The sequence below is a fragment of the Aulonocara stuartgranti genome (assembly GCF_965226115.1).
Source record: "Aulonocara stuartgranti genome assembly, chromosome: 6".
Taxonomy (NCBI): Eukaryota; Metazoa; Chordata; class Actinopteri; order Cichliformes; family Cichlidae; genus Aulonocara; species Aulonocara stuartgranti.
The window spans coordinates 29,930,274-29,944,317 of NC_138944.1; the positions used below are offsets into that span (position 1 = coordinate 29,930,274).

The following is a 14,044-nucleotide window of genomic DNA, read 5'->3' on the forward strand; positions in this document are numbered from 1 at the left end:
ATTGCTCACACAGCCTGTAGCTAATGCCTCGCTCACACTAGAGTAAAAACAGGATAGCAGCTTCCTTGTGAGTAGGAAAAATTATTGTTTCCTCAGTGATTGCACTGAAATTTTAATCATGCACCACCCTCAACCGCCTGTCTGGACTTAACGTGAATATCTGTGTATGTAGACAGCAACCGACTTGCAACACGTGTCACTGGATTCGTGATTTTTGCAGTTTGCATGTATTTGCCAACGTGACACGATTTAGTCACAAACTAATTGCAAAATGACTCCTTCTTATTGTTGTTTTATTGCTGTCTCGATGCGCCAATTTTTCTTTTAAGTCAGTTATTGACTGTAAGTGGTCACAGACCTGGTCTCTGCTTTTCAAGCAGCCATTTCAAAGACAACAAGCTTGCAAGTTCAATTTACACTGTTGCAATAATTTTGGTTGTGCTGTGGTCTCTGACCATCATTTCCCCTAATGTGACTGTACCATAACTTCCCAAAGATAGACCAGATTTGCAGATATGTGGCAAATAGCACTACTTTGATTTATCATTAGCTTGTTCTTAAAAAAAATTATCATCCTAGCAAGTTACTGTATTTTTTGCATATACTAGCAGTGGATACAAGCGGGTTAAGCTTTATTTTTTCTACATAGTTAAGCCTGTTGCACAGGTGATGTGATAAAAGACACTTAATGGCTTTTACTCGTGAAGGTTTAGACTGCACAGTAAAGTGCTAGTACTAAAAATGTCATCTGCACTGATCAGAGCTGTGCACTAAGAAGAAAGTTCAACATCTCAAGGATATCTTTTCATTATCTGGCATCACTCACCGGCACACTGGCAATCAGGCTAAGCGCTGAGACAAACATAGTTATCAACTCGATAAGTAAACCCATGGTTTATCAATCTGGCTACAAACACGTTCACGTAAAAGAGGTAGCGTTAATCTTCTGACTACCCACAAACATGAATTAGTCTACTGGCAGCAGTGCGTCTGATTTTACAAAGGAAGATAAAACTATAATAATAGAAAAAATATAAAGAGATTACACGCATACTGAAACCAACTCAGCTGCTGCCAACAAAGCAGTGACGTGGGGAAAATTGGGAAAAAAAATACAGACTGCATACGTTAACAGAGTATCTGTGCTCTGCAGTGTTGGGTAAGTTACTTTAAATTACTAGTTACTTCTATCAAAAGTACCGTAATTGTCGGGCTATAAGCCGCTACTTTTTGCACAAGCTTTGAACCCTGCGGCTTTTAGTCAGGTGCGGCTTTTCTATGGATTTTCCATGATTTTTGTCATATCGTAAGACAATTTGTTTTGTGTGTTCCGCTGTTGTACGGCACTACGTTGCCTGGCGGAAGGATCGGGGTTCAAGAGTGGTATGTTAGTCACATGTCCGTCCGCCAGGCAACGTAGTGCCGTACGAAGTAGCGCGAAAAACAAACTTCAAAGTAGCGGTACGCGTTCAGCGGGAGGCGTGGATGATGAGCGGCGATAAACTTGCGAAAAGCAAGTTATGCTCAACTCCACCGGTGGATTCTGACAGCGTGGAAAAGTGTGAAAACATCCACGATCACCAACGGATTTTGAAGGGCTGGACTGCTGCCTGATGGAGAGGACACTGCCACGGCCCTTCTGAGGGTGTTCGACTCTGACACTGACAATGAGGATTTCTTTGGTTTTGAAAGTGACAACGAAGGAGAGAAGCGGAGAGTGGATGACGAAGCCATCCTGAGCCTGTTCGTTTCCGACACTGGAGAAGTGGACTTTGGTGGTTTTAGTGCGCAGGAAGAAGAGAAAGATGGTGGTGAATGACTGACTTTTCTTCTTGTTAAAGCTGTGTCACTGCACCTGAGCCTAAAAGGTAGTCCGAATCTATTTTTCTGGTGTGCTGTAGGCTACTGTTATGTACTACATGTGCAAATATGTACCCATAACTTGTTTTTCAAAATATTAATAAAAGTGATGTCTCCAAACAGCCATCTCTTTCCTGACAATTCCCTTTGTGCATATTCTCTTACATATGATAAGTCAACATTGAAACACCTGCGGCTTTTAGTCAGGTGCGGCTAATGTATGTACAAAACAGGATTTTCCCCTGATTTTAGCTTGTGCGGCTAATATTTAGGTGCGCTTTGTAGTCCGGGAAATACGGTAACTCAGTTACTTCAAGTTACTCGTTATTTTCAAAGTAAACCTTGGTTTTACTCAGACTTCTCTTGTTAATGTGTTGCTTCCGTAACTGGATACCCAGCAAGATTGCCAGTCTTCTAGCTTGCTTACTTGCCACAAGTGCACTGTGCCACCTACCAATAGAAAGGAAAAAATAATGTGCACATTTCCACGAGAGAAATCCCACGCCTGGACCGTCATTGACTGCTGCCATGATTCTAGCCTACGTCACAGCGTCATGTGCGCTTTTTACATCCAACACAAAAACTGCAGTCGTGGTGCTTTCGATTGTACTCAGAACTCGGAAATTCTGCCTTTCGAATAGGAAGATGTAGGTAACACCAGACTGCAGATGAGCTGCATACAGGGCTGGACTGGGACAAAAAATCGGACCGGGCATTTTGACTGACCGGCCCACCATTATAGGAACAATCATAAAGCCTTTGAATGAAAACAAACGCTGTTGTGACAGTGATGTACACTGTTCTGATGGTATAAATGCATCAATCTATTAGTCGTTTGTTGTAAGATTCAGATAATAATTTTTTAAAAGCTAGACATTTTAAATGAGAATAAGAAAGAAAAGTATTTCCTTGTGCCCCCCTCTCCCTGTTAATGCCCTACCTGGCCCCCTGGCAACACTTTGCTAGACCCGCCCCTGCACAGTTACCAGCTGTCAGCTACGTAGAAAAAGGATCCTGGTGTTATTTGTCTCTCAGAAACAGTTCATAACTTCCCTTCAACTCACTCATGTGACCTAAAAGGTAAACCTGTTTCTCCATCACCTGTTCAGCTCTGATGATCCAGTAAGGACGTCTCCTGGTTTCATCTTCATGTTTAGGTTGCTGCTGTTGTGCTCTTTAGAAGACGCTACTTTTTAAAATGCAGTGTATAGCATTTAGCTGCATTATCATTAAATGAAGTAAAGTACGCCCACAGTTTTGAACAGTCAGCTGTGACCGCAGAGCAAAAAATGCAAACACAGCAACATCACATGTGATCAGTTTATACGAGCAATTCTAGCCTTGAGTATCCAGCCCTCCTTAGTCCTCTGTGGCCCTTCGCCTGATTTCATGTCACAAAGCAGACGGGTATAGGATGAAGGAAATTCAACACAGGCACAGTGTCAGCTGGCTCGACAAAACACTGGGTTACTTCACATAGTCCCTGGTTCTTTGATAGCAGAGATGAGTGTTTGACTATGGGAATCGCCTTGGTGTGGCCAACTACGAGCCGTCTCAGGAAACGCGAGCGAAGCATCTCACTCTGAACCAGGGATTAAAACTCGAAACATAACCTAGTCCCAACCAGGTTATCTGTTGAGCATAAGTTACCATGGTGATTTAGCTGGTGAAAAGAGAGCCGCTCGACACAGATCACAGGTGTTTCCAGTGTTGCAGACAAAGCGCGCCTCCTCTCCAATACTGAACACAGCTGTCACAAGAGGTGGAGAGTGTCATCACAACAAGCATCAGTCTTAAAAGATATTGTGCCACTAAAAAAGGCCCAAAAAGAAGCAAATTTGTCTTATGGATGCATTTCAGTTCATAGGAACAAGTTTTGACATTTAATACCTGGCGATAGCCGACCACCGATTTATCTTATTTCCACAAGAAATGCTGAAAACTTTTGAACAGCTTATCCTTCTAAAGTTTTTCCCTCAGTTTGTTTTAGGAAGCGTTTTTTCACCCTCATGAGCTGCTTGCTCACTCTTTGTCACTTGTGCTATAGACTGTGTGTGTGTGTGTGTGCTCACCCTACGCACAGGCTGAGCGAACTTTGCATCAGAATCTAAATTAAGCCTCTGACATACATTTTTCACTGCGCGCGCACACACACACACACACACACACACACACACACACACACACTCCCAGTATTGTAAAGTTGAGTGAGTGGCTGAGCGGCTGAATAGAAGCGTGAAGGGGTAGTGTATTGATAGATGAATAGTGAATGTAGATTTTCTGCCAGTAGAATGTCAATTCCATCATTTTCTCACAGCTTACACTCCTGCTACATCCAGACTTATGACAAATAGAGGGAGAAAGGCAGAAGGCGAAAGATAGAGGGGGAGAAGAAAAGACTGAGAGACACAAAATTTGGTAGCTGGCAGTTGATGGATGGGCTGCAAACATCTTGTCTTCCTCTGGACTCCATGATAACATAGCCTTCCCTTTCTTGCTGTCTGTTTCTCCTCGTCATCCATTTCTCTGTTTCTTGCCTTTTGTGTGTATGGTTTTTCCTCCTTTGTGTGTTTTTTCTCCTCCCTCATCTTGAGCCTCTTTATCCAGTATGCCTCCAAATCGCTGAGACTCTGCTGACTTGTGAAAGCTTGAATTTTCTTTTGCTTCTTTTAATGTGTATTTGGTGAATTGCTTTTTTTTTTGCTGCACCCCAAGTAAATACTTGAAATCTAAATTATATGTCTCCCATTTCTCTTACTTCCTATCCCTCTTTTTCTCCAACTTCTTTTCATCTCATTCTCTGTGGCTGACGGACAGTTGGCAAGAAAAACCGCGGGTCAACAGGTAAAGAAGCCATTTGCATTTGCATTATCTTCCTTGCTCTGTCTGTCTGTCTAAACAGAGACAAATGTTGCCTTGATCCTTTCCTCTCTCCAGAAGTTGAGAGCTAAGAGCTGCTCACTGAAGCCACACTGGTTGAAGTGATGAGAACAAACTGTAAGGGATGTTTCCCCACTAAAATCTCACTGTTTTCTGCTTCATGGCTACAAAACTTAGAACTCAACATCTTTTAATTTCAAGGTCATCAACTCAGTTAATTTTAATAGAGATTGTCCATTCTGTCTGCTACCAACACTAAAAAAATGTTGCAATTCTGTGATGACATACGCAACAATCAAGTTAAGATATGCACTATCACCGGGCTAGCATTAGCTTTCTAACAGTTAAATGGACGTGGGAATCTAAAAAGATCCTTTGCAATTCTTTGGAAGCTGAAAGGAGCAGCATATATCGGCCTTGAGAGGAGACTCTCCACTGTGGCTCGAAAAGACCACACATTCATTGGCTAATTACTTTATGAATAACAGTTTGTTAGCCAGTAAGCTATTGTTTCATATTTTGATGCGTAGCATGACCAAGATTTTCAAAACAGACTTATTGTTCCTTTTTGATTCTATGTGACCCCAAACTAGTGAGACCTCTTCAGCAGAAAAATGTTTACAGAGGTCAAGTCAGAAAGCCGTTTTCTCATAGACTTCTACAGCACTGTGTGTTTTTGCAACCATAGCTATCGCCATCTGGTGGCCTTCACATAAAATGCAGATTTTATGTGAAGGCCACTTATGGATCGACTTCATTTTTCCAACCCTGAATCTATGTGTGTGTTTTATGGGCTATTCAGAGATGCTGAAGACAAATGACTCCCCTCACAGGTCAAGAAAAAATGATACGTAGAAAATAATAACTAGTGCAGCTGCCTGTATAGCACTGCTCCAATTTAATAAGAAACGCAGGGTGGGGTATAGAAGTAATTTGTGCCTTTATCCTGAAATATACTTTTTCAGGTTTCAGGAAATAATATTTTTCTCTTAAATTAGAGCTGGTGAAATCAACTTTGTTTAATGTGGTAAAATGTTAGTAATAGCTAAATTTATATAAATGCTTGAATATTCAACAACATATAATGTTAACATTTTAAATAAAATCTGCCACCACCATGTTAGTTAGAGCCAAGTTTTAATCAAGTAGCTTATGTTTAAGTACGATAGTTTTCTTTTATTTTGATATAAAACTGATTCTTCTTCAATAAGAAGTCCAGAAAATCATAAAAAAAAAAAGTAAATCATAAATGAACTAAAACCCAGTTCTCTCAGGCTCTGTTAGTAAAACATTTACATTTAGCAGAGGCCTATAAAGTCTGCCTGTAACAGGGTGCCTGCTCTGATTTTCAGTTGGATGTAATGCCATTTTGTTGTTTTTAAACAAACCCAACATATGGCTCGTTATCCTTAATGTTTCCACTGCAGAAATAAGATGTGCGGTTTTTAAAACAATCTTCATTTGGACTTATTCTTCCAAAATTCGTGGCAAAAATTAGGAGAAACACCCGTTAGCCTCTAGTAACGCGTTATCTATCTTATTTATCCACCCCACCACTATCTTTAGTGCCACTCTCAAATACATAACAAGGCTGAAGAAGGACTACAACTTTAGCTTCACTACATTTGTAATTGAATCACTTCTGCCAATTTGCTGCAACTGCCTGACATTATCACTATGGTGCATATACAGTTATAAATGGCTTTTCTAAGGCTTTGCATTGTTTAATGGAAGCTTAGTGAGGCAGATCATATGGGGTGGAGTTTTATTTTTAATGTGAGTATAGACTGCGTCATTGATATTTGATGTCAAGGTTTCAGGGTGCTAGGACTCACAAGGAGGTGCCGCATTCAGCTCTGCGGGAAGGTGGTAGTGACGACAGTAACTTCCAATCTGAGGAAAGTGTTGACTCACACGCTGCAGGTGTTTGCAGGAGTGAAAGTGGTACTTTTAAAATGCTGATCGTGAGCAGAGCTCTTAAGTACACTGATTTGATTATACAGTGCTGTGTAAAAGTATTTGCCAGCTTCCCGATTTTCAAAAAGGGTCTTTTTTTAAACATTTGTCACATGTACGCATTATAGATCATTAAAGAATTTTTAATTTTTCTCATTTTCTAAAGGAAAAAACCTATCCAAACCTATCTGGATCAGTATTTGCCTGTCAAGCCTAATAACTGGTTGCACCACCCTTCGTCGCATGAAGTGTTTGTGATAACTGGCAATGGGTCTTTCACGGGAATTTGGTTTGCAGAATTTATGTTAATTCAGCCACATTGGAGAGGTTTTAAAAAAACAACTTGTCTCAATCTGATTTAGAGCCAGACTTTCACTAGGCGACTCTAAAACCATTTATTTTGGTTTTGAGCCATTTGTGTGTGGACTTGGTGTAGTGTTTTGGGTCATTGTTCTGGGGGCATCAGGGCATGAACCAATGGTCTGACCAATGGTCAGAATGGTCTTTGCTCAGTGGGCTTTGATAAGTAATTGTTGATCAATGGGCATGACAGTATGCATATTAATGATCAACTAACTGACCTCACAGCCCATTGTTCATTCAGTGGGCTGGTTTCAGTCATTGTGCAAATGTACTGTTTGTAATGTTGGGGAAACGTGCCGTCAGCTGAGACTGAAGAAGTCACTTGGATGAGTGACGAAATGCAGCAAAAGTCTCAGACCATCACACTACCACCAACATGTTTGATTGATCTTTTTAGTAAGTGTTGTGTTAGTTTTACACCAGATGTAACGGGACAGAAAAAGTTTAGCGTTTGTCTCGTCAATCCACAGAAGATTTTACCAAAAGCCTGAAGGTCATCAAGAATATTTTCTGGCAAAAGTCAGATTAGCCTTTGTGTTTATTTTGGTCCACAGTGGTTTTCTTCTTGAGTCTCCCGTTGATGTCGTTTTTCCTCACTCACTTTCTTATTGTTGAATCGTGAACTCTGACCTAAACTGAGACAAGTGAGGCCTGCAGTTTTTCACAAAATGTTCTGAGTTTTTTAGTGACCTCCTGGATGAGTTGTTGGTGCGCTCTTGGAGTTATATTGGTACACTAGTTCACCATTGGCTCTCATCGTGGTTCACTGGAGCCCTTAAGCCTTAGAAATGACTTTGTAACAGTTTCTAGACTGATAGTTCCCAATGACTTTGTACTTCACTTTGTCAGACAGATTCTATTTAAGTTCCTTCTTGATTCTGCAGGTCTAGCAGTAATCAGGCCTGGGTGTGACTAGTGAAATTGAACTTGGCTTTTTTTAACAAATGTGGTTAATCATGAAATTCATAATTTAACAATGGGGGGGCAATTACTTTTTCATACCGGTCTAGGTGGGGTCGGATAGCTTTTTTCTTTTAATAAATGAAATTTAAAAACAGCTTTTTGTTTTAACTCTGGTTATTTTTTTTGTCTAATATTAAAATTTGTTTGATAATCTGAAACATAAGTGTGACAGATGTGTCAGGAAGGGGGCAAATACTTTTTCACAGCACTGTAACTCGCTGGCTTTGCTTCATTTTGGCAACATTTTCTCTGCTAAACTCATGCTACTGTTTCTTCATCAGCACATACTTGTATAATTCCATTTGTGCACGTTGTCTTTTTAGTGTTGTAACTGTTTGCAGGTGTGTGTGTGCAATTAACATTTTGTCAAAGGTTAATGGGTAAAAAAAAAATTCATCTATCTTTTCCTCCGGTGTGCTCAAAAAAGTTTGCAGGCGTGAAGCCGTTGCACACACGCTTATTTCACTATAGAGATGATGAAATGTTACCTCATTATGTCATATTTGGTTTTGTCAAGCTGCTAAAAAAATACTAAAAATTAATCAAATAGTTATTGAGTACTCCCCAGAGCCTAACTCCTGCTGCTGCCTCACCATTACTGCTGTGTGTTTCCGGTTTCCTCACCTACCTCCTCCATTTCTTTCCCATCTTTCCATCTCCTGCTTTCATCACTTGCACAGAGTGATGACAAAGATAGATAGAAGCTTTGGCAGCTGAAGGAAGAGATGAATATTTAAAATCGGGCATCTTTCTCTGTCCTCTCACTGCATCCCATCCTTTGTCTGTCTCCCCTTGGGGCTTGGATCTCCAGCTCTTGGTGTGGTGTGGCACAGTGTGCGTGCGTGTGTGTGGCATGTCTTGGCTTGTGGTTTTCTATTGGCATTCTAAGGCGAGTGTAGTCAGATGATGACACTTAGCTGTCAGCATGCAGCATTAATGAGCGCAGTGACACGCACAAACACTCACCCCACTCTCACACACACACGCAGCATTCCCCAGGGAGATCAGCAAATGATCACCTTCTCCTCTCTGTGTATCCTACAAAATACTTTAAAAGCTCTTTATTTTTTTAACCTCTCATTTCCACTGTCCCTCCATTTCATTTCTCCCTCCAAATTCGTGCTTCCTCTTTCGACATCGCACTATTTTTTCTCAAACTTTTTTGCCTCACTTGTGTGTGTACTCAAAGTGTGATATGTGTTAGTTGGCTGTGAACCATGCAGACACGTATCTGACAACTCTATTAATACACAGCCAGCTAATACCAGCTTCCTCCTGTGTGGATTTTTGCACGTGTGTGTACGTAAAGAGAGATGTGTGTGCTCAGTCCTCAACCAATCCCTCCCTGCACTCGAGGTCTCTGCAGAGATTTGTCTGAAAGGCTTAAAGCGTACAGATCTCCAGTCATAGAAAGATCATGCTCACAAATACGCGCAAACACACACACACACACACACTCATATATATATCCCAGCTGACTCACCGACACTGTTGGGAGTTTGCAGTGACTGACAGATTTAATAGAAGAACAAGCTGTAATCTGAGGGAATCCATTCAAAGAGGGATTACATTGTAATCTGAGGATAGAATAGCTTTTCATCTTTCTCTCCCTGTCTCGTTCATTCTCCATTTATCAGTCGCTATCTTTTTTTTTGCCCTAAAGCCGCACCGATCCTTTTACTAGCCCTCTTTTTATATATATATATATATATATCTTTCCGATCCTTGATTTAATTTAGGATTTTTTTCTGCTTCCATCTGACACACACACTTCCAATCCTAGCACAGCTGTGTCACCTCAGCAGCACTTTGCTGTCAATCAGCAATGATTGCGCTGACGAGAGCATTGTAACATTGCAATGCCTCTTTGGTGCTAAATTATACCCAGAACCATGTGCACATACACTTGGAGGAAGCTCACAAGATTTATGTTTTTTTCCCTCTCTGTTACCGCTTTTTCTTTCGTTTTTTTTGCTTCAACAGCTCTTCTTTTTTATCATTCCTCTTTCTATAATGAAGCTTTTTAGCCCCAAGTTGTTGTTCTGATATTGCTCCATTCTGCAGCAACCCGTCCTGCGAGCCCTCCCTCCATCACTCCTGCTTTCCCTGCCTCTGCCACATGGTGTTTCTCATTTGCTAAATGAGGAATCCAATAGAGTTAGATTAAACTTTCTGGACTCTGTTTGTTGAATCTTTAGAGCGAGCCTTTTAGCTGCCACAGCTTAAATGCGCATGTATAATAATGCGCTCTGCCAGTTTGAATATCTGTCCTTGTTTAAGTTGAAGAAGATTAATTTAATAATCCCAGTTTAAACAACTAAAAGGCAAAGATAAGAGGATGATAGGGAATAAGGGAGGGAGGATAGGCGGTGGGGAACAAGAGATCCAGACGAGATGAAATGATAAGCGATTTCCCCAGAGAAAGAGCATGTTAGACACGCTGACAGAGAGAAGAGAAGAGCGAGGATCACACAACCGTATGGCATTTTGCTTCCCCCTCTATTTCTTCCATCGTGTCTGTCACTCCAGGAAGGAAAAGACCATCTGCGGTCCCCCCTCACTTTTTCCCCATCTGCATATATACCCGGTCTCCCTCCTCAAAGCCCTTTTTGTTTTTTGTTTTTGTCTCCCTTGCCATGCCAGTGTTCTTGCTGTCCTGATTTGTCGGTCTGCTCCCCCCAGACGCACAGGCTAGGTTAATAGGTTGGGTTCACATCCCCTTCCATTCATTACTTGTGGCCTTGTTGCTGCTGTTAAGGTCCGCTGATGGTTACTACTCCCTCTCTGACCCCATCTTCCTACACTGGACAGCTAATGGACACTATACCCTTGTTCCATCTGCTTCTACCTCGGCCTGCCCATCGTCGCTCAGCCTCTTTGCGTCTTCCACCCACTCCTGTTAAGCCATCTTCTTTTTTCTGAGCCCAGACCTTTCAATGTGTTCAACGAAGAAAGTAAGAGTGATAGAGACCTCCGCGATTGCTTCCATCTGTCTATTCTACCTTTCTTTTGGTGTCACTTTACTTATCTTCTACATTAATGACTCAGCCTCCACTCACTGAGTGTTGGTGTCAAGGCGCTCAAGTGTGTGTGTGTATCTGTGTGTGTGTGTGTGTGTGTGTGTGTATCTGTTTGTGCCATCGCTCGCCTGTCTTCCCACCGCATGTCTTATTACAGGTCCGTGTGACAGCGGGATATGACTTTTCAGCGCTTTCTCTCTGATTTAAAAAAAAAAAGGAGAAGAGGGAGAATGAGAGGGGGGAATAAAGAGCAGGGAGTCAATTACCACCTTTTCCTCGTTCCCTTCAAAGGGAAGATCAAAGCTGCTTCTCACCTCCCCTCTATGCCCCCTCCTTTCCTTCTACCCCGACCAACCCCTATCAGAACTAGCCTGTTAATTTACACTCTACTACCCCCCGCACCCCCCACCCTTTTGAAAATCTACATATTCATCAGTTATATAGTCGATGCACTGGGAACCAAGGGAAGTTCACACACACACACACACACACACACACACACACACACACACACACACACACACACACACACACACACACACACTCTTACAGAGCCATAACAGTAACGTATAGGCTTCACAAAATCTTTAAAACACTGACATAAGTTTTTCTGTTTGTCTGGTTTTTTTGCTATATTCTGAACAAATGTTATACTTTTCAAACTGATAACAATTCTAAGGCATTCTCTTCTTATGAGAGGCCATTCAGGCCATAAATCATACTTTCTCGCACACACACAAAATCATAATCTTGCACGTACACCACAGTCTCCCACATACCATTTGGGCAATAAATCATTCTTCATATACTCACACTAGTGTACTTCTTTTTTCTGAGAAGTATAATTGTAACTCAGACACATTGCCATGCTATCTCCAATACATCATTATATACTGGATAGTGTGGTTCAGACAGAAAGAACGCTGTTGTTTATAAGAGCGAGTTACACTGTGTGTGTATGACTGAAAATATGTTTGAGATAAGAGGACACAGTTGTTTAGAAACCGAAAGAAAGTATTATCAGAACTTTTAGTCTTTTCTCAGTCACATCTATATTCTCACACCTCAAATTTCATTGCCATTCATTCAATCTCTGTTACTGTCTTCATTATGAGCAGACACTGTCCAGTTGGAGATGTTGCGCAGTGGGTATGATGCAGTCACTCTTTCTGCTCATCCAGACGATGCAGCATCTGTGCTTTCTCTGTATTGATTCAGCCAGTGTAAACTATGCTTTTTAACAGAATGTAAACAAAACTGCATTGAATTTAGACAAAATTGCGTCAAACAGGACAATGATGCCAGGCACAGAAAATTCCTCCAGAGTAACGTGAGAGACTGACAATCTCATACACAAAGTTATTACTTGGTGGTTCTGCAAACTACTGAATCGTGGGCTGTGCTTAGTTTTCACAATCAGGTGAACTAAAACTGTGGAAACTGTGATGACTAGCTTTGTGTAGTCATGTTTGCTACACAAAGTTGGGTATAGTACGACACTGAGTGGACAGTGTCAGAGTGTAGAGGTGTGCGTATGTGGAAGACCATTGAGATCTGTGTTTGAGATCATGCTGCTGTCTACGGTTTATGAGCTAACCCGCCTCTCGTTTTTTTTTCTCTTTCTGTTGCAGATCCCGAGTCAGAACCAGTGGTTCCAGCTATCGTGATTGGTCCAAAAGACACAACAGTGGTGGCTGGAAATGAAGCTATACTGGAGTGCATTGCTAATGCTAGGTAAACTCCTTATACATGCATACAGACGTGCACATACAAACATGCCTGCAGAGGGTGAACGGTTTCTTTTGCTAAACTGTTTTCTTCCAGGTCACTTAGAGGACACCTCGGAAACTTGTAGCTCAGCAAATGTTCCCCTCTCACTTAAATTACTCACATTGGGTCACCCAGCTCACACAGCTTACAATAATTACCTGAACGACTGATTATCCTAGCCATTATTTTAGTTTAGTTTTGATTAGTTTCTTTTTTTTAATTGTATTGTATTATGGGTAATATTTGTCAGGGACAGTATTTAAGAAGTTCAGAGTAGGTATTACAATACAAACACTGAACTCATAGGCATGGAATACATCATTTATGTCAATTCTTTAAGTGCAAAGCATCAATTCAGTTAGTTTAAATTGCTTAAAGAATTATTAAGTGAATCTAGGTAGTCATACTTTCCTCCTGGAATATGTGATGAGAATGTATTTTTATGCTTATATTATAATCTTCTGTTATATTCACTCAGAAGCAGGTTTTCCTATGAGTCCAACATTAATAGGAAAAAAAGAAAAGTGCCACTGAGGCTTTAATGACCAGATAAGAGCACAGCCAGTCAGAATGATGAGTTTTCTGGACTCAACAGGTGATATTTTTTCCCTACTTTTGTTCTGTTTGTACAAGGGTTTTGTCAGATTTTGTTATTAAGTCTGACCTAGGCTGGCTGCTCTGTTTTGTGAGAGCCCCTTTAAATGTTTTTCTGCTGCACTTGACCGGCACTTGACCACTGGGTAGCACTCAAGGTATAAAAAAATCAAGTGACTATTACACATAATGGATACCTGGAATGTAGCTACAGTAGCTTTTACAAAACAGCAGAGGAACCATCTCAGTCTAATAAGCTATTAGAAAAGTGATATTTAATTCAACACTAATAAGTGTGTTTTGAGGTTTTTGTTTTCTTCGTTTTGTTTTATTGCCTGCTCTGAAAACGTAGAGAAAGCCTAGTGACTATTTCTGCTATCAGAGATGTACCCACTGAAATTCTCACACCAGAGAGATAGACTTGTACCCAGGAAACAACTGAAAGAGAGAAACTATACTATACAATATCTGGGAGAAATAGGAGTTTGAGCAATGAAATCTAAAGTAGTGCTAAATTCCAAAAGCATTGGCTATCCACCTCCATTAATCATCAGTGAGTTATAGCGCTGTCCTGCTAAAGTGCTGAAATGATTAGAAGCTGATTGGAAGCCCAGTCCCAGCAGACCTAATAGGAAGAG

General features: G+C 41.0%; 1 protein-coding gene across 4 annotated transcripts in view; it reads left to right on the forward strand.

Moving 5' to 3' along the window:
* Window positions 1-14,044, forward strand: part of LOC309709152 (protein sidekick-1-like) — a 302,493-nt gene that overhangs the window by 176,699 nt on the left and 111,750 nt on the right. For 2 of the 4 annotated variants that reach the window (XM_082537647.1, XM_082537648.1), the window contains 2 exons: window positions 4,678-4,704; window positions 12,674-12,776. In XM_082537647.1, the coding sequence (XP_082393773.1) occupies window positions 4,678-4,704; window positions 12,674-12,776 (130 nt within the window). The remainder of the gene's footprint in view (window positions 1-4,677; window positions 4,705-12,673; window positions 12,777-14,044) is intronic. The other 2 variants (XM_082537650.1, XM_082537649.1) reach the window with 1 other exon arrangement.